General features: G+C 42.6%; 1 protein-coding gene across 6 annotated transcripts in view; it reads left to right on the forward strand.

Annotated features, from left to right (window-relative positions):
• LOC108704021 (ERC protein 2-like) overlaps positions 1 to 25,690 on the forward strand; it is a 528,894-nt gene that overhangs the window by 378,295 nt on the left and 124,909 nt on the right. For all 6 annotated transcript variants that reach the window (XM_041590955.1, XM_041590958.1, XM_041590956.1 and 3 more), the window contains one exon: positions 7,553 to 7,618. In XM_041590955.1, coding sequence (XP_041446889.1) covers positions 7,553 to 7,579 — 27 coding nt within the window. In that variant the 3' untranslated portion in view covers positions 7,580 to 7,618. The remainder of the gene's footprint in view (positions 1 to 7,552; positions 7,619 to 25,690) is intronic.

The following is a 25,690-nucleotide window of genomic DNA, read 5'->3' on the forward strand; positions in this document are numbered from 1 at the left end:
ATAATTCAATCATTATTCTGAGATTCTTTAGTCTCTTCCAATATCATGAGCAGTAACAAAAATTACGACATCTAATGATGACATCATAATGCGGATTTTTATCTTCATTTCTTTTTTTGACAGATACTTTGTCATATTTATGGGTTTAGATGACAGAAACTGGTGTATTTGTGCAGTAGTTTTGTTTACTCTGCCTCAGCCAAGCTGAAGTCTCTCAATCTGCTCAATCAGGCACAGTCATCTACAGGCAGCAGCGCTATACATCTTATTTAACCTTTTTGTTAGGGGTAAATAATCATGTACATTTAGTATTGCTCTGAGTCTGATCCTGAGATTAGATGAAGAATCCAAGTAAAAAGCAAGAGCTTTACTGATTTTGATCACCAGAAAGGAAGTAGAGACAGTCACAGGAGTACCAGGATTTACACTCCCCCATACAAAGGAAGTAGAGACAGACACACAACTACTAGGAAATTCACTACCTTGCAAAAGAAATAGAGACAGTCACACGAGTACCAGGAAATATAATCCCCCGTGAAAAGGAAGTAGAGACAGTCATGTGAGTACCAGGAAATACATTCCCCCATGCAAAGGAAGTAGAGACAGTCACATGAGTACCAGGGTATAAACTCCCACGTGCAAAGGAGTTAAAGACAGTCACACAAGTGCTATGAAATACACTCCCTTATGCAAAGGAAGTAGAGTCAGTCACACCAGTACCAGGAAATACACTCCCCCATGCAAAGGAAGTAGAGACAGTCACGCCAGTACCAGGAAATACACTCCCCCATGCAAAGGAAGTAGAGACAGTCACACCAGTACCAGGAAATATACTCCCCCATACAAAGGAAGTAGAGACAGTCACACGAGTACAAGGAAATACACTCCATTATGCAAAGGAAGTAGAGACAGTCACACAAGTACCAGGAAACACAGTACCCCATACAAAGGAAGAAGAGACAGTCACACGAGTACCAGAAAACACCCCCCCTTGCAAAGGAAATAGAGACAGTCACACAAATACCAGGAGATGCACCACCTTGCAAAGGAAATAGAGACATGGTTACCAGGAAATACAATCCCCCTTGAAAAAGAAGTAGAGACAGACACGAGTACTAGGAAATTCAGCCCCTTGCAAAGGAAATAGAGACAGTCACACAGGTACCAGGAAATACACTCCCCTTTGAAAAGGAAGTAGAGACAGTCACGAGTGCCAGGAGAAACACTCCCCCCTTGAAAAGGAATTAGAGACAGTTACAGGAATACCAGGAAAACACTCCCCATTAAAAAGGAGGTAGATACATTCTCATGAGTACCAGGAAATACACTTCCCCTTGAAAAAGAAGTAGAGACAGTCACACAAGTACTAGGAAATACACTCCCCCATGCAAAGGAAGTAGAGACAGTCAAATGAGTACCAAAAACACACTCCCCCATACAAAAGAAGTAGAGACAGACACGAGTACTAGGAAATTCAGCCCCTTGCAAAGGAAATAGAGACAGTCACACGGGTACCAGGAAATACACTCCCCTTTGAAAAGGAAGTAGAGACAGTCACATGAGTGCCAGGAGAAACACTCCCCCCTTGAAAAGGAAGTAGAGACAGTTACAGGAATACCAGGAAAACACTCCCCATTAAAAAGGAGGTAGATACATTCTCATGAGTACCAGGAAATACACTTCCCCTTGAAAAGGAAGTAGAGACAGTCACATGAGTACCAGGAAACACAATCCCTCTTGAAAAGTAAATAGAGTATGTAATAGTAATAGTAATAGTAATAGTAATGTGTACCAAGGAATACTCTTCCCCATACAGATCACGTAAGGATAGTCATATGAGTGCCAGGAAATACTCTCCCCCATGCAAAGGAAACAAAGTCAGTTACAGGAGTAACAAGAACCAGAGAATAGGCGAGAAGAACATATGGATTCTTTTCTCCGGCTGAATGTCACGCTTCCCTCATCGCCTCCCAGAAACCCTACACTATGTGGGACATTTTCATGGTGTCAGTTTTACTTGTTTATGTCTTATGGTACAGATCTACCAGTGGGCTCCTCAGGGGTCTAATTAGGGAGCTGCTGTGGGTTAAGTGTCATTTAGTGCTCTCTCTTCTTCTCTGCATCAGACACTGGTCATTAAGTGCGTGACGGGACAGTCGTTCTTTTCTGATTGATTGTCACAAATCTAGACCTTATGTTGGACTCATGTCACAAGAGAAGATTTGTCACACCAGCTAGTGAGGTGGAAAACCTTATTGTTGCTTTTAAACTGCCCTATGGGTGAAGCAAGACTGTACCAAGATAAAGGGCAGGGTCCCCTGAAAGACTCAAGACTGTACCAAGATAAAGGGCAGGGTCCCCTGAAAGGCTCAACAGGGAAAGCTGGGGATGAGACTCACTTTCTTGCCTACTTGGGTAACATTGAGTCGGTTATCGTCAATTGTGTTGGACTTTAGAGAGATAAGAGGTGAGTCCTTCTGTCTACCCCCAAAAGCCAAAGGCTGGTCTCCTCTTGGCTCAGCGTAGCTCTGGTGAGGGCATCAGATAGGGCCACCATAGATGACTATATTTTTCTCCTAAGAATTTTTTTTAATGAAAGTTGCTCTACTTCGATTTGAGTTATATCATTACAACATACTGTTGGCTTTACATGGACCTTGTTTGGAGTCAATATCAAGTGTCGTCATGGTAGAACTTGTGTCAGGAACATGTGTGCCAATAAAAAAAAACACATGTGACAAAGCCCTAAATTGGATGCTCCCAAACTTTTGACCTCTGGCTGTCGTTAAACTAAAACTTCCAGCTGGGAGACATATGGTTAAATTAAACTTCACCTTGATATTAAGCTCAGATGGTGCACCACCTCCTCCCCTGTCACTATATTTAAACAGCTCATTATCACACCGTTTCTCCATAACGTAGGGTTATATTGGCAGAGGCAGATTTTTGTGTGTTGGGAGGCTAATTAAAGACAAAATTCCTTCATAGAATCCCAGAATCAATTCCACACCATATCCAAATATGGCAGAAATTAAGCAGTAGCAGTGTTTAATGTAAAATACCTCCTAGAAAATATATATAATCCTATTTTCATACATTGTTTCCCAAAACACGTGACAAGATAAATATAGCACAAATTTCATACATAACATAGTAAGTTAGGTTGAAAAAAGACACACATCCATCAAGTTCAACCTTTTAAGTCTATATATAACCTGCCTAACTGCTACAACAGAACACACAGCAGGATAAATACAGGGCCAATTCCATGTACTGTATAAAACCCCAAAACACATTGAGGGATAAATACAGGCCAATTCCATGTATAATATCCCAGAACACACAGCAGGATAAATACAGTGCCAATTCCATGTATAATACCCCAGAACACACAGCAGGATAAATACAGTGCCAATTCCATGTATAATACCCAGAACACACAGCAGGATAAATACAGGGCCAATTCCATGTATAATACCCCAGAACACACAGCAGATAAATACAGTACCAATTCCATGTATAATACCCCAGAACACACAGCAGATAAATACAGTGCCAATTCCATGTATAATACCCAGAACACACAGCAGGATAAATACAGGGCCAATTCCATGTATAATAACCCAGAACACACAGCAGGATAAATACAGGACCAATTCCATGTATAATACCCCAGAACACACGGCAGATAAATACAGGGCCAATTCCATGTATAATACCCCAGAACACACAGCAGATAAATACAGTACCAATTCCATGTATAATACCCCAGAACACACAGCAGATAAATAAGACACACAGCAGGAATCAGGGCCCAATTCCATGTATAATACCCCAGAACACACAGCAGGATAAATACAGTGCCAATTCCATGTATAATACCCCAGAACACACAGCAGATAAATACAGTGCCAATTCCATGTATAATACCCCAGAACACACAGCAGATAAATACAGGGCCAATTCCATGTATAATACCCCAGAACACACAGCAGATAAATACAGGGCCAATTCCATGTATAATACCCCAGAACACACAGCAGGATAAATACAGGGCCAATTCCATGTATAATACCCCAGAACACACAGCAGATAAATACAGTACCAATTCCATGTATAATACCCCAGAACACACAGCAGATAAATACAGTGCCAATTCCATGTATAATACCCCAGAACACACAGCAGATAAATACAGTGCCAATTCCATGTATAATACCCCAGAACACACAGCAGGATAAATACAGTGCCAATTCCATGTATAATACCCCAGAACACACAGCAGATAAATACAGTGCCAATTCCATGTATAATACCCCAGAATACACAGCAGATAAATACAGAGCCAATTCCATGTATAATACCCCAGAACACACAGCAGGATAAATACAGTGCCAATTCCATGTATAATAACCCAGAACACACAGCAGGATAAATACAGGGCCAATTCCATGTATAATAACCCAGAACACACAGCAGGATAAATACAGTGCCAATTCCATGTATAATAACCCAGAACACACAGCAGGATAAATACAGTGCCAATTCCATGTATAATAACCCAGAACACACAGCAGATAAATACAGGGCCAATTCCATGTATAATACCCCAGAACACACAGCAGGATAAATACAGGGCCAATTCCATGTATAATACCCCAGAACACACAGCAGGATAAATACAGGGCCAATGTCAGATGGATATTTTACTCTTTCAACTCAGTCCCTGCCCCGTGAAGCTTACATTCTTCTTTCCCACCCACATGAGGCTTGGTTTTAATTTAAGTTTGCTGTAAAGGGTGAGAGGGCGATCCATTAAAAATGTAGGTGCTTTCAGTGCCCGTTCCTCTGTGCCAAGTCTCAGTCAGACTAATGAATCCATTGCCTTGGGAACTGCTAATGAGGAGCCTTTACAAGAGGAATTACCTTTAGCTACACAGCTGAATTGTTTAGAAATCCATTGAACTAAGTCAAAACACGTTTTAATTATGTTAATAGCATCATTTATTGTAATGTAACAGAAACATAGCCCCGAGTCAGATATCAATGAAACCTCTCGCCTCCTCTGACAAAGAATCTGCATTTATTTGCCTTTCCATGGGAGAAAGGGGAGACCTATTCCTGCCTTCATTCCTATGAAATGAAATTTTATATTGACACCTTTTCTTTCTTTCTAATGTTATTCCAGGGCTGCCAGGCATCTCCTTACTCTAGGGGGCATATTTATCAAGAGTCGAATTTCGAATTGAAAAAACGTCGAAATTTGAATTCAAAAAGACCAACCAAAGTTTTTATTTAGTCAAATAGGTCAGTTTTCGATTGAATAGGTCCGTATTCAGCCGAATCCGAATCGTACAAATTAAAGGAATAGCACATTCGATGGAATTCGAAACAAAGTTTTTCCCAAAAAGTCCACCAATTGACTCCAAATGGGTTCTAGGAGGTTTCCCAATAGGCTAAAACAGCAATTCGGCAGGTTTTAGATGGCGAATGTTTTTTTAAAGAGACAGTACATGATTCATTTTGATATTCGAATTTTCAAATTTTTTCAAATTCAAATTGAATTTGGACTATTCCCTAGTCGAAGTACACAAAAAATAGCTCAAAATTAAATTTTTTTTTCATTCAAAAATTCACCTCGACTTTTGATAAATCTGCCCCTAGATGTATGTAGGGCCAGACTGAGGTGCACGAAGCCCACTGGGGCAACACTCCATATGAAGCCCCCGCTGTCTGTTCACTCACCCACCACCAGCCCCCTCCCCCCAAAGCACACACCTTATAGTTACTTTTGCCACAATTAGGGGAGGGCAGCAAAAGGCCGGGAGGGATCGGGTCTGGGTTGGTAGGGCCCACCGGGGTTTTTCCTGGTGTCTCGTCGGCCCAGTCCGACCCTGGGTGTATGTCCTTTGGTCCTGCTAGTGAAAGGGTGGGTGGTAGTTATGCGCAAGCTGACCTGGGACCAGTGGGTTTACCCGCGGGTCAGGTGGGTTTGGGTGGGCTGCCGGATTGGTTCGGGTTGAGAGGTTCCTTCCACTCTCCCCGCCTGCGACCGAACACTTCTGCTTCCAGCTCCTCCATTTATAAATTTGTGTCTGCCCCGCCCCTTCTGTGATGTCACAGCAGACAGGCACGAGTCTTTAAATGGAGGAGCAGGGCTGGGTGGGTTAGGGTCGGGTGCGGGTCCAGAAAATCTGGATATGCTCAAGAAATGGAAAGGGGGCAGTCTGGATAAAAAAGGTTGGTGGTTTATTGTAACAGGTCACAAACCAACATCGCCTGACCCATAGGCTTCTTATGATTAAGGGAGTTTCTCCCGAAACGCGCCAGGCGATGTTTGTTTGTGACTTGTTACAATAAACCACCAATCTTTTTTATCCAGAGTGCCGCCTTTCCATTTTTTGAGCATGATCCAGTGGGAACGCTGGTGGCAGAGCACCGGGAATACTGAATGGAGCTGCACTAAGGACTAAACACGCAGGGGGAGAGTTTGGAGCGGCCCATTCTTTACTGACAGAAGATCTGGACCTGCACTTCACTAGAGGGGCGGCTAAGGGCATGAACCTAATACACTGGTTTTTCAACTTATTTAGCTGAAACCTCTATTTTGGGTTCAAAATGTTATCCTGACCTCTGTTTACTCAATGAACACGTTGATACTGATACATATATTTCTGCTCCAGCGGAATTCTGCACTGAAATCCATTTCTCAAAAGAGCAAACAGATTTTTTTATATTTAATTTTGAAATCTGACATGGGGCTAGACATGTTGTCAATTTCCCAGCTGCCCCTGGTCATGTGACTTGTGCCTGAACTTTAGGAGAGAAATGCTTTCTGGCAGGCTGCTGTTTTTCCTTCGCAATGTAACTGAATGTGTCTCAGTGGGACATGGATTTTACTATTGAGTGCTGTTCTTAGATCTACCAGGCAGCTGTTATCTTGTGTTAGGGAGCTGCTATCTGGTTACCTTCCCATTGTTCTTTTGTTTGACTGCTGGGGGGGGGAAGGGATGGGGGTGATATCACTCCAACTTGCAGTACAGCAGTAAAGAGTGATTGTAGTTTATTAGAGCACAAGTCACATGACTTGGGGCAGCTGGGAAATTGACAATATGTCTAGCGCCATGTCAGATTTCAAAATTGAATATAAAAAAATCTGTTCGCTCTTTTGAGAAATGGATTTCAGTGCAGAATTCTGCTGGAGCCGCACTATTAACTGATTCATTTTGAAAAAAAAAATTTTCCCGCCTGGCTGATAAATTCGCCCATCACTAGTTACTGGGAGACGGAGAGAGGGTTTTGCACTTGGACACCTTGATGCTCTTATTTGTCTCCTCAAAGAGGAATCGGTGTGTTTTTCTTGTTGCATGAGAGCTTGCAATCTTCCCACATAAAAGCTTCAGTCTGAACCCGCAGGACTGACGAGGAGAAGCCTTGTGATTAGGGTTATGTGTTTATCTCTGGAAGAGTTTGTTTCTAATCTTTTCTTTTTTTCTCTTCTCTCGTTTCCTTTGCCGACACCTTCATGGATCTTCAAACGCACGGTTTCCAGGAGGAGGAGGAGGGGATATGGGCATAACAATTCCTGAAAACCAAAGTTTCCTTTTCATTTTGTGGGGTAAGGAAACAATGTTGTATTTTTCTACCTGTTTCTTAATAGTGAATGAGACACAAATAGAAATTAAGATATTGGGGCTGTCAAATATAATGGCTGCATTGCTTGCTCTATTCTAATATACAAGAGAATGTAACTTCTACTGTATATAATAGTTATCTTGTACTCATCAAAGAGTTCCAAAACCATAAAAATGCTTAGAAGGCAGGACAGTATGAGTATAGTATCCCTTGTATCACTTCTAATATCCTTATCATTTACAGTAGGGGGTACATTATCCCTTATAATACATGAGTGATACTCAGAGTTCCCTGTATAACTCAGCCTGCAGCCTTGTGCCTTTATATGGTCACAGAACAACCCCTCAGTGACTTCTAATATCCTTATCATTTACAGTAGGGGGTACATTATCCCTTATAATACATGAGTGATACTCAGAGTTCCCTGTATAACTCAGCCTGCAGCCTTGTGTCTTTATATGGTCACAGAACAACCCCTCAGTGACTTCTAATATCCTTATCATTTACAGTAGGGGGTACATTATCCCTTATAATACATGAGTGATACTCAGAGTTCCCTGTATAACTCAGCCTGCGGCCTTGTGCCTTTATATGGTCACAGAACAACCCCTCAGTGACGTCTAATATCCTTATCATTTACAGTAGGGGGTACATTATCCCTTATAATACATGAGTGATACTCAGAGTTCCCTGTATAACTCAGCCTGCAGCCTTGTGCCTTTATATGGTCACAGAACAACCCCTCAGTGACTTCTAATATCCTTATCATTTACAGTAGGGGGTACATTATCCCTTATAATACATGAGTGATACTCAGAGTTCCCTGTATAACTCAGCCTGCAGCCTTGTGCCTTTATATGGTCACAGAACAACCCCTCAGTGACTTCTAATATCCTTATCATTTACAGTAGGGGGTACATTATCCCTTATAATACATGAGTGATACTCAGAGTTCCCTGTATAACTCAGCCTGCAGCCTTGTGCCTTTATATGGTCACAGAACAACCCCTCAGTGACTTCTAATATCCTTATCATTTACAGTAGGGGGTACATTATCCCTTATAATACATGAGTGATACTCAGAGTTCCCTGTATAACTCAGCCTGCAGCCTTGTGCCTTTATATGGTCACAGAACAACCCCTCAGTGACTTCCACAAAATCCTTATCATTTGCAGTAGGGGGTATTTCCCTGTTGCACTTCTCGCTGTATAGATCTAGCCAAGTGGAGACATCTCAGTGGCCCTCGAGTGCTGCTGCCCCAGTGCTTTTCATGTTGTGTAATAGACGCCAAAGGGAATCTCTTCTGCTGAGATGTATCTGCTGTGATTGGCTCCTTAATGGTTTTGTTTTACAAACAGTCTCCTGCTCGGCCCTTTGTGAGATTTGGTTGCCGGTTCTTATCAGAGGGGGCCGATAATTGATCTGTGTTTGCTTATTTTTCCCCAGAACTATTTCCATTAAGGGGGTCGCCGCTCCCTCGGCCTCCTCTCTTTGTTCTCTTCCCCCTGTTGTTTAGTTCAGCCTTATCCTAAACACATCACTCGCTTTTCATCGCAGATCCCCGAGGCCGCTCTCTAAACGCACTTTGTGCCGAGGAAACATTTGCCCTTAAGATACAATTACTGCAACAACATCTGGAATCCATGGGAACAAATAGGAAGGTGCTTGTTGGGCAGAGCGGGATTGATATATATATTTTATTTCACCTTTATTTATAGAGCGTCAGCTTGTTACACTTCCCAGAGACCCTCACCCGCCCATTGTATCCCCTTATTCGCCCAAACCCATACATATTTCCCATCTCTCAAATTTGTTTCACCGGGATAAAATTGGTTGTTATTGAAGGGATTCCGTCATGATTTTTAGATATATTGTCAGTTTCCCAGCTGCCCCCAGTCATGTGACTTGTGCTCTGATAAACTTCAGTCTCTCTTTACTGCTGTACTGCAAGTTGGACTGATATCACCCCCTCCCTTTCCCCCAGCAGCCTATCACTGCATGTTTGGGGCTCATGGGTATGTTAGGGTTAGGGTTAAAAACTAGGGTTTAGGGTTAAAACTGAATTGAATTGATAGGACGTGTTGGCTCATAGATGCAAAGTGTGGGATTCATGGGGGGGGGTGGGATTGTGCACAGGGGGGGTCATAGTTTAAATGTAACATAAAGACAAGCTCACAGGGGAATCACTTACCGGTACATAAAACATCGGGCCACTAAACCTTTATTATTAAAGACATGGTTCACCTTTAAGTTAACTTTTAGTATGTAATAGAATAACTAAGCAACTTTTCAGTTGGTCTTCATTATTTCTTTTTCATAGTTTTTGAATTACTTGCCTTTTTCTTCTGACACTTTCCTGCTTTCAAACAGGGGGGGTCACCGACCCCATCTAAAAAAACAAATGCTCTGTAAAGGCTACAAATGTATTGTTATTGCTACTTTTTATTCCTCCTCTTTCTATCCAGGCCTCTCCTATTCATATTCCAGTCTCTTATTCACATCAGTGCATGGTTGCTAGGGGAATTTGGACCCTAGCAAACAGATGGCTGAAATTACAAACTGGAGAGCTGCTGAATAAAAAGCTAAATAAGTAAAAAACCACAAATAATAAAAAATGAAAACCAATTACAAATTGTCTCAGAATATGCCTCTCTGTGTCATACTGTCATACGTACAGTTCATTTAAAGGTGATCAACCCCTTTAACACCAGTAATATATATACAGTAGAACCCCAGTTTTATGTTTTACCGGGACTGTAAAAAATCAGCATTAATTCCTGGAAAATATAAAATCGAGGAAGGGAAGACACCACCAGTGATTTACATTATTGCCATTTGGAAATAAAGTGCAGTAGATGAATCACTGAAGATAGAAATATACAAGTAATCTGCCGGTGCATTGCACTTTCAGCCTTGCAGTTTCCACACCACAGACTCCTTTGTTTTCAGATGTGGAACATTTCATTTCGTGGATGTTTCCCAGCAGGTTACTGATGATGATCAGACTCATGTTTTCAGCTTAAAGATCCGCTCCTTTTGGATAAGACAAATCACTCGCTTGTTGACTGAATTGCCGGCGGGGGGTCAGACTTAATACTCTCGTTGCATTTGGGGCACAATATAGAGGAGCTTTTGATCTCTCAGCCCCTGTGATCATGAACACGTTAATATTTGCTCTGCGGACACAGGAGGGAGGTTGGAAAAATGGGAATTTTGTGGAGCCAAGAAAACAAAAATCTTGTCTAACAAAATAATCTGATGAGGGAGGGAGGGGCGATTTTATCCTAATAACAAATTGTTCTTGGGTTTCATGTTCTTTTCTTAACGGCCTGGAGTTTATTACATGCCCACAGCATTCCTGTATATTTGTATTTATACATATGGGTAAGTGCAGTGCAATAATTTTACCTTATTGTGTGTCCAGAACTGTGTGTCTCTGTGTATAAATGACATATGATATATAAGTGCCGTCCTGCTGTCATCTCATGTTCAATACAGAATCATTAGCTCCATTGTCCTGTCATGGACCAACACCAAATACTTGTCACTAGGGATGTAGCGAACGTCGGAAAAAAAGTTCGCGAACATATTCGCGAACTTGCGCAAAAACGCGAGCGGTTCGCGAACGGTTCGCGAACCCCATAGACTTCAATGGGAAGGCGAACTTTAACATCTAGAAAAGACATTTCTGGCCAGAAAAATGATTTTAAAGTTGTTTAAAGGGTGCAACGACCTGGACAGTGGCATGCCAGAGGGGGATCAAGGGCAAAAATGTATCTGAAAAATCTGCCTGTGTGTGCTTGGAAGAGATAGTGTAGGGGGAGAGCTGTTAGTGATTTCAGGGACAGATGATAGTAAGTTTGCTGGCTAGTAATCTGCTTGATACTGCTCTGTATTGGAGGGACAGAAGTCTGCAGGGATTTGAGGGACATTTTAGCTTAGGTAGCTTTGCTGGCTAGTAATCTACTGTTCTCTTTAAACAACTGCCATACGTTGACCTTGTAGGCATTGTTTGCCCAGTTTTTTTGGACGCAGCCACTGAAGCACAGTTGCCATAAAAAATATGCCATATAAATGCTGAAAATAGTCATTTTTCGCCATACGTTGACCTTGTAGACATTGTTTGCCCAGTTTTTTTGGTTGCAGCCACTGAAGCACAGTTGCCAGAAAAAATATGCCATATAAATGCTGAAAATAGTCATTTTTTGCCATACGTTGACCTTGTAGGCATTGTTTGCCCAGTTTTTTTGGTCGCAGCCACTGAAGCACAGTTGCCAGAAAAAATATGCCATATAAATGCTGAAAATAGTAATTTTTTGCCATATACGTTGAGTCAACGTATGGCAAAAAATGACTATTTTCAGCATTTATATGGCATATTTTTTCTGGCAACTGTGCTTCAGTGGCTGCGACCAAAAAAACTGGGCAAACAATGCCTACAAGGTCAACGTATACACTACTACAGCGGTGGATACGGATTACGTAAAATATATTATGGCTGCTTGAAAAAAGTCACTCCGGTGTTTTTTCTGGAGACGGTAATATTATGGATATTTAGACAGAATGTGAACAAGGTCACACAGCTAGATGGCGGGTTGAAGAAAACAGTGTGCAAATAATGCCTACAGGGCAAATAATGCCTAAAAGGTCAACTTATACACTACTACAGCGGTAGTAAAATAAAAAAAAGTAAAATAAAAAAAAAATGAATATTAAAAAAAAAAAATTAAAGTTGGTGCTGCTGAACTACTAGGAGCAGCAGATTAGCACACCAGTCCCACTCCCCAACACTGCTAGACTAATAGCACTGGGCTCTTATAGTAGTAGTAGTAGTAAAACAACAAAAAAATAAATAAAAGCAGTCCTTACAAGGACTACTGTTATTGCAGCAGTCAGCAGATGAGATCAGAAGCAGGACAGCTGCCCACTGTAGATACATACAGAGCACTGCAGTAGAAGGTAGATTACTAGCCAGCAAAGCTACCTAAGCTTAAATGTCCCTCAAACCCCTGCAGACTTCTGTCCCTCCAATAACAGAGCAGTATCAAAACGATTACTAGCCAGCAAACTTTCAACTGTCCCTGAAATCACTAACAGGCAGCAGCTCTCTCCCTACACTATCTCTTCAGCACACACAGGCAGAGTGAAAAAACGCTGCAGGGCTTCGGTTTTTATAGGGAAGGGGAGTGGTCCAGGGGAGAGCTTCCTGATTGGCTGCCATGTACCTGCTGGTCTGGGGTGAGAGGGCAAAAAAAAGCGCCAACAATGGCGAACCCAAAATGGCGAACGTCGCGCGACGTTCGCGAACTTCCGGCGAGCGCGAACACCCGATGTTCGCGCGAACAAGTTTGCCGGCGAACAGTTCGCGACATCTCTACTTGTCACTTACTTTGCTGAGATGCCCTGTCTAGTACAGAACAATCCATATGCTGCCATAGTTTTGTGGGTATTATATCTCTCTGTACAGACTATGAGCAAACTTAGGGGCTGTTCCTGCTGAATTGTGCTTAGTACAGGGAATACCTATGCTGCCATAGTTTTATGGGATCTCTCTGTACAGACTATGAGCAAACTTAGGGGCTGTTCCTGCTGAATTGTGCTTAGTACAGGGAATACCTATGCTGCCATAGTTTTATGGGATCTCTCTGTACAGACTATGAGCAAACTTAGGGGCTGTTCCTGCTGAATTGTGCTTAGTACAGGGAATACCTATGCTGCCATAGTTTTATGGGATCTCTCTGTACAGACTATGAGCAAACTTAGGGACTGTTCCTGCTGAATTGTGCTTAGTACAGGGAATACCTATGCTGCCATAGTTTTATGGGATCTCTCTGTACAGACTATGAGCAAACGTAGGGACTGTTCCTGCTGAATTGTGCTTAGTACAGGGAATACCTATGCTGCCATAGTTTTATGGGATCTCTCTGTACAGACTATGAGCAAACTTAGGGACTGTTCCTGCTGAATTGTGCTTAGTACAGGGAATACCTATGCTGCCATAGTTTTATGGGATCTCTCTGTACAGACTATGAGCAAACTTAGGGGACTGTTGCTCCTTTGTCAGTTCTAAGAGAATGAGGATTTCAGCTTTTTCTCCCCAAATCCCAATAAACGCACGGAAGTGATGGTTTGTGTGAGATTTCTGACTTTAATGGGCGTTTGTGTAAATCAGTCAGTGCAGTGTCCCACTAACTCACACCCTGTATTGAATGACACTTTGTGCTTTTATTGTCTATAAATGAATATGATTGGGCAGTCGTTGCCGTGGAGTCCCCAGGGTAAATCGATATGGGGAAGATTCCGATGGAAGACGTCCAGGGATTAATTTTGAGTTGTTTCCTGACATTCGAGTTTTTTTTGGAGTTTTTGGGTCGATTCCATTCATCCAACTTTAATTTGATTTTTTAAATAAATTGTGTGTGGTTGTGTATATATATATATATATATCTATCCTAGGCTCTTTTTTGTTGTACTACAACTCTCAACATCCTGCAACCATAGCTGAAAACACCTGGGCAGCCCATACTATTTATATGGTAGAAATGCACTTTTATAATAGACTGTATTGTGCCAAATGCCCCCTCAATATTCACTTTATGATGGGAGACGCCTGATACTGTTCTTTTTTACCTGTTTATTATCAACCCTGACCCCAATGTTCTGTCTACAAGGGAACAGCCCAGACATTGTGAGGCTTTTGTATTGGTTATTGTTGCGCAGTAGAAGAGATCAGGGCCAATCAATCACCGTAATGGACTTGGTGGGAACCACGAGGAGCCACGGCTTGTGCTTGGTGCCAAAAGTTCATGGCAATGTTTGGAGTCGCAATGAGACAGAATTATAAAGGAGAAAGAGCAATGGGCTGTGTTTTGTCTGTGATCTCAACGAGGAGCCCCGGGAACAAAGGAGCGCAAGTATCACCCCCTTCTCCTGACCTGATCACAAATACAGTTCAGCCATAGAGTTGCTCTGTGAGTCGGGATGACATCAGTCTCAATGAGACATTTCACTTTATCCCCCTGTATCAGAAACGGGGGTCCTGAGTCTGTCTCACCCTCCCTTCTGGCTCAGGGGGGCCCAAATCACTCTCATAAAGATTCCTCTGTGCCTGTTCCCATGCCCTCATCCTTTGCTTAAAGGAAAACTATACCCCCAAAATGAATGCTTAAGCAACAGATAGTTTATATCATATTAAGTGGCATATTAAAGAATCTTGTCATACCAAGATATATATTTAAGTAAATATTGCCCTTTTACATCTCTTGCCTTGAACCCCCATTTGGTGATGGTCTGTGTGCTGCCTCAGAGATCACCTGACCAGAAATACTGCAGCTCTAACTGTAACAGGAAGAGATCACCTGATCACAAATACTGCAGCTGTAACTGTTACAGGAAGAGATCACCTGACCAGAAATACTGCAGCTCTAACTGTAACATGAAGAGATCACCTGATCACAAATACTGCAGCTCTAACTGTAACAGGAAGAGATCAGCTGACCAAAAATACTGCAGCTGTAACTGTTACAGGAAGAGATCACCTGACCAGAAATACTGCAGCTCTAACTGTAACAGGAAGAGATCACCTGACCAGAAATACTACAGCTCTAACTGTAACAGGAAGAGATCACCTGACCAGAAATACTGCAGCTCTAACTGTAACAGGAAGAGATCACCTGACCAGAAATACTACAGCTCTAACTGTAACAGGAAGAGACCACCTGACCAGAAATACTGCAACTCTAACTGTAACAGGAAGAGATCACCTGACCAGAAATACTGCAGCTCTAACTGTAACAGGAAGAGATCACCTGACCAGAAATACTGCAGCTCTAACTGTAACAGGAAGAGATCACCTGACCAGAAATACTGCAGCTCTAACTGTAACAGGAAGAGATCACCTGACCAGAAATACTACAAGCTCTAACTGTAACAGGAAGAGATCACCTGACCAGAAATACTGCAGCTCTAACTGTAACAGGAAGAGATCACCTGACCAGAAATACTGCAGCTCTAACTGTAACAGGAAGAGATCACCTGACCAGAAATACTGCAGCTCTAACTGTAACAGGAAGAGATCACCTGACCAGAAATACTGCAGCTCTAACTGTAACAGGAAGAGATCACCTGACCAGAAATACTGCAGCTCTAACTGTAACAGGAAGAGATCACCTGACCAGAAATACTGCAGCTTTAACTGTAACAGGAAGAAGTGTTGAAACAAAAGACACAACTCTGTCTGTTAATTGGCTCATGTGACATAACTAGTATATTTTGTTGATATGTTTGTGTGCACCGTGAATCATACGATCCCTGGGGGCGACCCTTATTTTTTAAAATGGCAATTTTCTATTTATGATTACCCAATGGCACATACTACTAAAAAAGTATATTATTATGAAAATGTTTTTTTTACATGAAGCAGGGTTTTACATTTTTATAGAGACCTACATTGTTTCGGGGTATAGTTTTCCTTTAAAGTCTATCACTGACTCTAGTTAAAGTTCAACAGCAGCAGGTGGGGCTTCATCTTCTCTCCATTGACTTAGGCCAATTCGAATGTAATTGCTGCTGTTGTGGGAGACACAGTTCACTTATAGCAGAACCCCCCACAGGTTGGAGCTGCTGATAGTGAAGGTCTCTATGGAAAGGTGTGCGGGCGCTGACTGATGTCTTTCTGGGAATCTAATGCAGAGCCCGAGGTGTTGAACTGCTCCCCGATTCCTCCCACCTTCCCATAAAGATCCTTGTTTACGTGATTCATTGTGACATTTGCAGCCGCATTCCTTCTCATCCTGCTGTTTTTAAAAAGTACAAAAAGTGCCCAAACTCCAAGACCCTTGACATGGAATCACAACTGTCAATCACTGCCATTGAGATAAGTAAGAGCCACTCTACACCCCCCCCCCCCCGGGCCCAAGGCAACATCTCCTGTTTGCATTTCTCTTATACAAAGAACTTCTAGTTGTTTTTACACCTGCCATTGTTCACATCCCATGACCCCCCGCACCTATTGGGCCCTCCCTGTGCTTCACTCTCAATCAACAGACTGAGGGCCGACAGTTGGGCCAAAACTGCCAATGGCTGCCTTGTTAGCCCTCTCTCAGCCTTGGATCTGGGCTGCGGAATCAGTAGAAAAGAGGGAAATGGTTCAGAAAAGGTTCAGAATTTTATTTTAAATATTCAGACAAAATTGATGAGCACCAATTAGAGTGCAGGGATTTCTCACAGGGTTTATACTCGGAATGTTGTTGTTTTTAGGTGCCATTATATAGTCATGAGTGACACACAAGTACCTGTCTGGGGCAATATGTTGTCCAGGACTGAGACATAGTGAAGTGGGTGAGGTGCATTTTTGGGAGCGGTGGGACCTTACTTCCATTGTTGTCCTATTCTACCCAGGTAACTGATGAGCTAATAATTGGGGAAGGGCCAACTGCTGAAACACCTTCTTTTGGGGGCCCATGTTTGTTGTTTTGCTTAGGAAGTAAGGCCAACTGCTGAAACTACCTCTGTTGGGGGCTCATGCTTGTAGCTATGCTCAGGTAGTAAGGCCAACTGCTGAAACTGCCTCTGTTGAGGGGCCCATGCTTATAGCTCTGTTCAGGTAGTAAGGCCAACTGCTGAAACTGCCTCTGTTGAGGGGCCCATGCTTATAGCTCTGTTCAGGTAGTAAGGCCAACTGCTGAAACTGCCTCTGTTGGGGGTCCATGCTTGTTGCTATGTTCAGGTCGTAAGGCCAACTGCTGAAACTGCCTCTGTTGGGGGTCCATGCTTGTTGCTATGTTCAGGTAGTATGGTCAACTGCTGAAACTGACCCTGTTGGTGGCCCATGCTTGTTGCTATGTTCAGGTAGTAAGGCCAACTGCTGAAACTGCCTCTGTTGGGGGTCCATGCTTGTTGCTATGTTCAGGTAGTATGGTCAACTGCTGAAACTGCCTCTGTTGGGGGCCCATGCTTGTAACTATGTTCAGGTAGTATGGTAATTGCTGAAACTGCCTCTGTTGGGGGCCCAAGCTTGTTGCTATGCTAAGGTAGTATGGTTAACTGCAGAAACTGCCCAGTCCTACATCTCGGCCTGTGGCCTCTTTAGAGTATCACATGGTTCTTGTAACACTTGGCGTTGGTCTTTCTTGTATCAGAAGCCGACTGTGGGAGCCTGAACCCTGTGTAATCATTGCACTGACCCCAGGAATAACAATCTCATAAAATGACGTTTTCCCAATCCCTAAGCAAGGTGTCTCCTGTGATGGAGAGGGAAGCGCATTTCCAGGCACTCCGTCCGTCTCTCTAATTGACATTAACTTGACTCTTCTGTGTGTCAGTTGAGAAATATGAAGCATTCTTTTTGTCCGAGCTGCCAAGTGCAATATCAGAAGGAATAATACGCTGGTCTCATTTCACAAATATATTTGGTCCAGATGCTCCGCTCAATTGCTGGACCTGAAAGCCAAAAGCAGAGCTGGACGTGAAGGAGTCTCCGAGCCTCTATCTTCCAGTGGAATCAGACTGACTGGCAAGAAGACTCTCACAATTGTAAATAGACTTGTAGAATGAAATGTCTTTTAGCACTTTCTCCCAAATTTGTTGTTGCCCGGCTTTATTTGGGATCTGCACGTTGATGCAAGAATTAAAGGTGGCGCTAATCCAAAGATAACATCTCGCCGCCATATCTGATCCAAGAAGGAATTTCATTTTGTTTTGTTAGAGGGAAGATTGGATGTGATGTCAGTTATTATTTCTCTAATGCACCTTCCTCTGGCTCGACCCTTGCACGGAAATTGCACTTCCATCGTTTTTTCATTGGATCTCCCAACTCTATTAAATATAAATCTATGTTGCAACTTTCCTCCAGTAGTTCAAACCTAATCCCATGGTGCAACGTTACCTTCTTTTGTGCATATATTTATATATGTGAATATCTTGTAAATGATATCCTTACAAATGGTGACTAGTGATGTCATCAGTTATAAACGGTGAGTAGTGATGTCATTTTTGTCACATAACTCAGAAATACTTGTGTATTATAATAAATAAAGTACCCCTTGTTGGAAAATATTAGGATATTAGAAGAAAACGCTGACTTTCATGACCTATATAAAAGCACTCGGCCTTCAACCTCGTACTTTTATATGGTCATGCAACTCCTTGGTGACTTATAATATCCTTATATTTTACAATAGGGGGTACTTTATTCACTATATATGTGTGTGTGTCACCCTGGCTCATCTGCTATTCCCTCAAGGAGTCATCCCTATTGTGTATCAGTGCAAAAACAAATCTAATTTATCAAGCAAAGACCATTAATGCTTAGCAGCGTGTGAATAATGCCCAGCCCATCCTTTAGTGCCTCCAGTGAATGTGATTAAACTTTCCCTCCTTTATCACACGTGATTAATTAGACACCATTAGTGATTAATCCTTAGCAAACTCCATTTGTTATCCTTCCCCGCGAACCCACAACTTCATCTCACAATGAGCAGAAAAGAGCAGCTCCTGTGTCCACATTGAGATCATGAAATGCCACCTCAACACATGGGAATTATCAGAAACACACAAAATTTCCACCCTTTGTGCCAATAGAGATATATCTTATGGGAGATACATTGATGGATCACCATCCCCATTGATTGCCTAAGCAACGCTCTTTTACAGAACAGGAAGATCTGAGGTTTGGAGAAGTCCAGAATTGCTTCATCAGTTGACCTGACTCTGAGGACACGTCTCCAAAGAGAATAATGAAGGGGCAATCGTACAACAGTGTCCCACCACGGTCTGTGTCTGACACATGACCCCATCATATAAAACCTAGATGTCCTACAGGCTCCTGCCCAAGGCTTTTTCACATCTACAGTTCCTAGCATCATGATGGTAGCTCCATCATGAATAAAGTGGAGGAATTAGTAATTTACGTGCAACTACATTTAGTGAGGATGTTGGGATGCGGGTCCACAACTGCGGTGGGGCTGAAGAAAATGTTGGTGTTGACAATACCTAGATGAAGTCCAACAAGATCTAAAGCTTACAATACTGAAATCCCAGGCAGTAAATGGACCCCCCCCATTGATTACCTAAGCAAAGCTCTTTTACAGAATAGGAAGATCTGAGGTTTGGAGAAGTCCAGGATTGCTTCATAGGTTGAATTTACTCTGAGGATGCGTCTCTAAAGAGAATAATGAAGGGGCAATTGTACAGCAGTGTCCCACCACAATCTGTGAATCCATCATATAAAACCTGAATGTCCTACGGGCTCCTGCCCAAGGCTTTTTCACATCAGTTTCTATCATCATGATGGAAGCTTCATCATGAATAAAGTGGAGAAATTAGGAATTTAGGGAGGATAGTGCGGTGGGGCTAAAGAAAGTGTTGGTGTTGACACTACCTAGATGAAGTCCCACTCAGAGCTAAAACTCATACTGACATTCCAGTCAAGTCTGAATCAAGGCCAAGACCACCATGGTCTTGATATCAAGTGGTGGGACAACTTCAAGTCCATGCCTGAAAATGTTACTAAATTGCCCAAGAGAACAGATAATGAAAACTTTGGTCTTGGAAACAAGTCTACACATCATGGAAGATGAGGGGGTCGTTGACAACAAGGCTGGAGCTTCCCTCTGGCCCTGAACTGCTGCAGGTCTCTGCACCTCATTTCAGAAAGAGTTGAGTCCTGAAGTTTATCAAGAATGCAACAAGATTTGAGTTAAAACTTGACCACATCTTCCCCATATTGAGATTTTTAGATATTTATCAGTGTATCTTTCACAACACAAAGATTTGGGAATTCAAACCTGCCCAGATCCATTCCAACCAACGGGCACATGAACGTTTAAACAGAAAACCTTTCAGTCGCTCCTCAGTCCATTAAGGGAACGTTGCACAGTGTTCTTGGACATTTTCATGTTGAAGAAATGAAAAGAATAGAAGTCATGAAATGTTCAGGATTTGGTGATAAAAATTGTCAATAATTTTATAATTTTTACGAGTCTACTTTTTAGTTATCTCTTTTTTAATGCTTCAAACTCTAAAACTTTAAAAGAATAAAAAAACAATGACATCAGTAGATATGTATGGTGCATAAACCATGTTAACTTCCCCTTTAATAAATAAGTCAGCCATTGATGTTATATTATGTGCATTTGCAGAGCCGTCAATGTACTGATTGAGCCCATTTTCTGCTTATTCATCCCGTCTTCCTCGGCTAATTCTGTTTTATGAACCTGCTGACTCCTACAGGGCTGCCTCCCATTCCCACACGGGGAACATTTGATCAATTGCTCCTTTCAGGTAGTAGTAGTTGACTCTATCATTTTAGGGATGACCTGTTGTGACTCGGGGTCAGAGTAATTGCAGGGTATAAAAGAACTAAACGCCACGTCTCCAAACACAAGTTTATTGGTTTATATTCTTTTTTTAAGGTGTGTGGTTTATGTTCTTTGGGCAGAACAGCGATAGATTTGCTTATCCCAACTGAGCTCCGGCAAATGGGCAGTGTCGCAATCACGAGGAGTAATACTGAGACTCTCTCACAGTTTGCTGACGATCTGTTTGCTGAAGCCCTTCAGTTTGACGGGGTAATCATTTAGGGTGATGTCTTTGTTGACCCAACATAAAAGTACCATGGATTTCAAACACATGTAATTAGAAAATACATTCCTTTTTGCAATATATTTTTGCACTTATGACACTTGATTGGAACCAGGTTTATTCCTGATCCTGACTCACCTGCTATCCCACAGCCCCACTCCCTTCCCAGAGACTATTATCCACTGTTACTATAGGCACCATCTCTCCCTACTATACCTGCTATCCCACAGTCACACTCCCTTCCCAGAGACTATTATCCCCACTGTTACTATAGACACCATCTCTCCCTACTATACCTGCTATCCCACAGTCACACTCCCTTCCCAGAGACTATTATCCACTGTTACTATAGGCACCATCTCTCCCTACTATACCTGCTATCCCACAGTCACACTCCCTTCCCAGATACAATTATCCACTGTTACTATAGGCACCATCTCTCCCTACTATACCTGCTATCCCACAGTCACACTCCCTTCCCAGAGACTATTATCCACTGTTACTATAGACACCATCTCTCCCTACTATACCTGCTATCCCACAGTCACACTCCCTTCCCAGAGACTATTATCCACTGTTACTATAGGCACCATCTCTCCCTACTATATCTGCTATCCCACAGTCACACTCCCTTCCCAGAGACTATTATCCACTGTTACTATAGACACCATCTCTCCCTACTATACCTGCTATCCCACAGTCACACTCCCTTCCCAGAGACTATTATCCACTGTTACTATAGGCACCATCTCTCCCTACTATACCTGCTATCCCACAGTCACACTCCCTTTCCAGAGACTATTATCCACTGTTACTATAGACACCATCTCTCCCTACTATACCTGCTATCCCACAGTCACACTCCCTTCCCAGTGACTATTATCCACTGTTACTATAGGCACCATCTCTCCCTACTATACCTGCTATCCCACAGTCACACTCCCTTCCCAGAGACTATTATCCACTGTTACTATAGGCACCATCTCTCCCTACTATACCTGCTATCCCACAGTCACACTCCCTTCCCAGAGACTATTATCCACTGTTACTATAGGCACCATCTCTCCCTACTATACCTGCTATCCCACAGTCACACTCCCTTCCCAGAGACTATTATCCACTGTTACTATAGACACCATCTCTCCCTACTATACCTGCTATCCCACAGTCACACTCCCTTCCCAGAGACTATTATCCACTGTTACTATAGGCACCATCTCTCCCTACTATACCTGCTATCCCACAGTCACACTCCCTTCCCAGAGACTATTATCCACTGTTACTATAGACACCATCTCTCCCTACTATACCTGCTATCCCACAGTCACAATCCCTTCCCAGAGACTATTATCCCACTGTTACTATAGACACCATCTCTCCCTACTATACCTGCTATCCCACAGTCACACTCCCTTCCCAGAGACTATTATCCCACTGTTACTATAGGCACCATATCTCCCTACTAAACCTGCTATCCCACAGTCACACTCCCTTCCCAGAGACTATTATCCACTGTTACTATAGACACCATCTCTCTCTCTACTATACCTGCTATCCCACAGTCACACTCCCTTCCCAGAGACTATTATCCACTGTTACTATAGGCACAATCTCTCCCTACTATACCTGCTATCCCACAGTCACACTCCCTTCCCAGAGACTATTATCCACTGTTACTATAGGCACAATCTCTCCCTACTATACCTGCTATCCCACAGTCACACTCCCTTCCCAGAGACTATTATCCCACTGTAACTATAGGCACAATCTCTCCCTACTATACCTGCTATCCCACAGTCACACTCCCTTCCCAGAGACTATTATCCACTGTTACTATAGGCACCACCTCTCCCTACTATACCTGCTATCCCACAGTCACACTCCCTTCCCAGAGACTATTATCCACTGTTACTATAGGCACCATCTCTCCCTACTATACCTGCTATCCCACAGTCACACTCCCTTCCCAGAGACTATTATCCACTGTTACTATAGGCACCATCTCTCCCTACTATACCTGCTATCCCACAGTCACACTCCCTTCCCAGAGACTATTATCCCACTGTAACTATAGGCACAATCTCTCCCTACTATACCTGCTATCCCACAGTCACACTCCCTTACCAGAGACTATTACCCACTGTTACTATAGACACCATCTCTCCCTACTATACCTGCTATCCCACAGTCACACTCCCTTCCCAGAGACTATTATCCACTGTTACTATAGACACCATCTCTCCCTACTATACCTGCTATCCCACAGTCACACTCCCTTCCCAGAGACTATTATCCACTGTTACTATAGGCACCACCTCTCCCTACTATACCTGCTATCCCACAGTCACACTCCCTTCCCAGAGACTATTATCCCACTGTTACTTTCCCACTCTACCATTACAAATATAGTATTTTTTGAGTGAAAGATGCTCCGTGCCAAGTCAGTCAGCCTATTGAATCCATTGCCTTGGAAACTGCTAATGAGGAGCCTTTATAAGAGGAATTACTTTTAGCTACACAGTTGAATTGTGTAGAAATTCATTGAACTAAGTCAAAACTTGTTTTAATTATGTTAATAGCATCATTTATTGTAATAAAACACAATATTTGCCTGAAGTACCGTAAGATATCAGCAAAACCTTGTTCTTGCCCTGATATTTAATATAGATTTATATTGTTCTCATTAATAAAGAAGGTTTTTCCCGGAACATTCCTAAAAAGATGAATTGCAAAAATCTCCACAAATGCTAAAAAAGATCCAATTTATTTAGTCAGAAGTGAATTTACTCAGAGTCAAGCATTTAAAGGGGAAGTTATTATATGGTGCCAACATATTACTCCATTTTTCAGCAGAGCTTACAGTCTAAGGTCCCTATCACACACACTAGGTTCAGTTTTATCAGGAGCCTCTTAAAAGCCTGTATGTATTTGGGGTGCTGGTGGAAACAGGGGTATCCAGAGAAAACCCACACAGACATGGATAGACAATACAAACCCCCCTGCCCATAATGTCCCAACCAGATTCAAATTGTGATATGGTAGATGGGGTTTCACTTTTTCACAGTAGATCAGTTTTATATGGACTGTTACTGTTAATGTAAGTAAGGAATAATAGGCACCAGGGTGTCACATTGGTTTTGGTTGCCATCTTGCTGCTCTTAGGGCCAAGGATTCCCACCAGGCCACCATCTCTATGATGTTTCTTTGCTTCTCTGGTGCTTTTGTGGTTCCTTAAAGTGCTCTCGTTTCCTCACATACCAGTTTGTCACAGTGTTTTTAGGTTGTTGTCTTGCTGCTTTTGGGTCCATGGTTTGGTCCCCACCAGGCCATCATCTCTATGATGTCTGTAAGATTCCCTGGTTCTCCTGCAGGTCCTTTAAGTGCTCTAGTTTCCTCCCACACCAGGTTTCACATTGGTTTGGATTGATGGGTTTATATCTTGCTGCTCTAGGGGCCAAGGTTTTGTTCTCACCAGGCCACCATGTCCGTGATATTCGTATGCTACCCTGGTGCTCATGTGGGTCCTTTAAGTGCTTTAGTTTCCTCGCAAATCCCACACCAGGTTGTCACATTGGTTTAGGTTGATGTCTTGCTGCTCTTGGGGCCCAGGTTTTGTTCCCACCAGGCCACATTGGTAGGAACCTTCCTAATCCTTGGTGCTTCTGTGGACTCTAAAGTTGCTCTAGTTTCCTCTCACACTCCAAAACTAACCATAGAATCTATTTTATCTTTTGTTGAATACGGACCCCGAGTACTCTAAGAGAAAGCTGGCTGGACCAAGCTGGACAAGGTGCCAACTCTTGGTTGATTTCTCTATGCATATACAATAGGATATGGAGGACACTTTTGCTGCTCTACAAAGATCTTCTGTTTGTACCTGGTTTGGTGGTATAAGAGCAATAGTTGGCCATGAGGGTTAAACAGTCTACATTGCCATGTATTTCAATGGAAGGGAGGAGTACAAGAGACAAATACTTCCCCCACTTATCTAAACCATATGCTTGATCATATCATCTAACATATAAATGTGTGTGGGAATATGTATACATTGAATATAACACCATCCCGTTACATTTATGAGAAAGGGTCGGTTCTGCCTGAGGCTCTGCATGACTGAGCCCACGTTTCCACTGAGCTAATGTGGGGGATTGTGTTTATGAGATGTTGTGTGGTGAGGCCCCTCAGCATGAGGAGATACAATGTGCCGGTTCTAATCCCTATGGAGCTGCTCACACACATGGAAAGGAAGTTTTACTCACCAAAGTACTTAGCAAATGGGAAAAGCATTAGAACCGACCTCAGTCACTGGGATAAGGGAATGTCTAACATTACACACCGTGGGACTTACTCACTGGGATTTTGAGCTTCTGTTAAATGTGAAGTTCACTTTGTGTGAAATATAGTCATCGAACCTGTAGAGTAAAGATGGACCCATTTCTGTGTCTGCTGAAGGTGAAATATGTGCTAGGCTCC

This window comes from Xenopus laevis, chromosome 4L (genome assembly GCF_017654675.1).
Source record: "Xenopus laevis strain J_2021 chromosome 4L, Xenopus_laevis_v10.1, whole genome shotgun sequence".
NCBI classification, from domain to species: Eukaryota; Metazoa; Chordata; class Amphibia; order Anura; family Pipidae; genus Xenopus; species Xenopus laevis.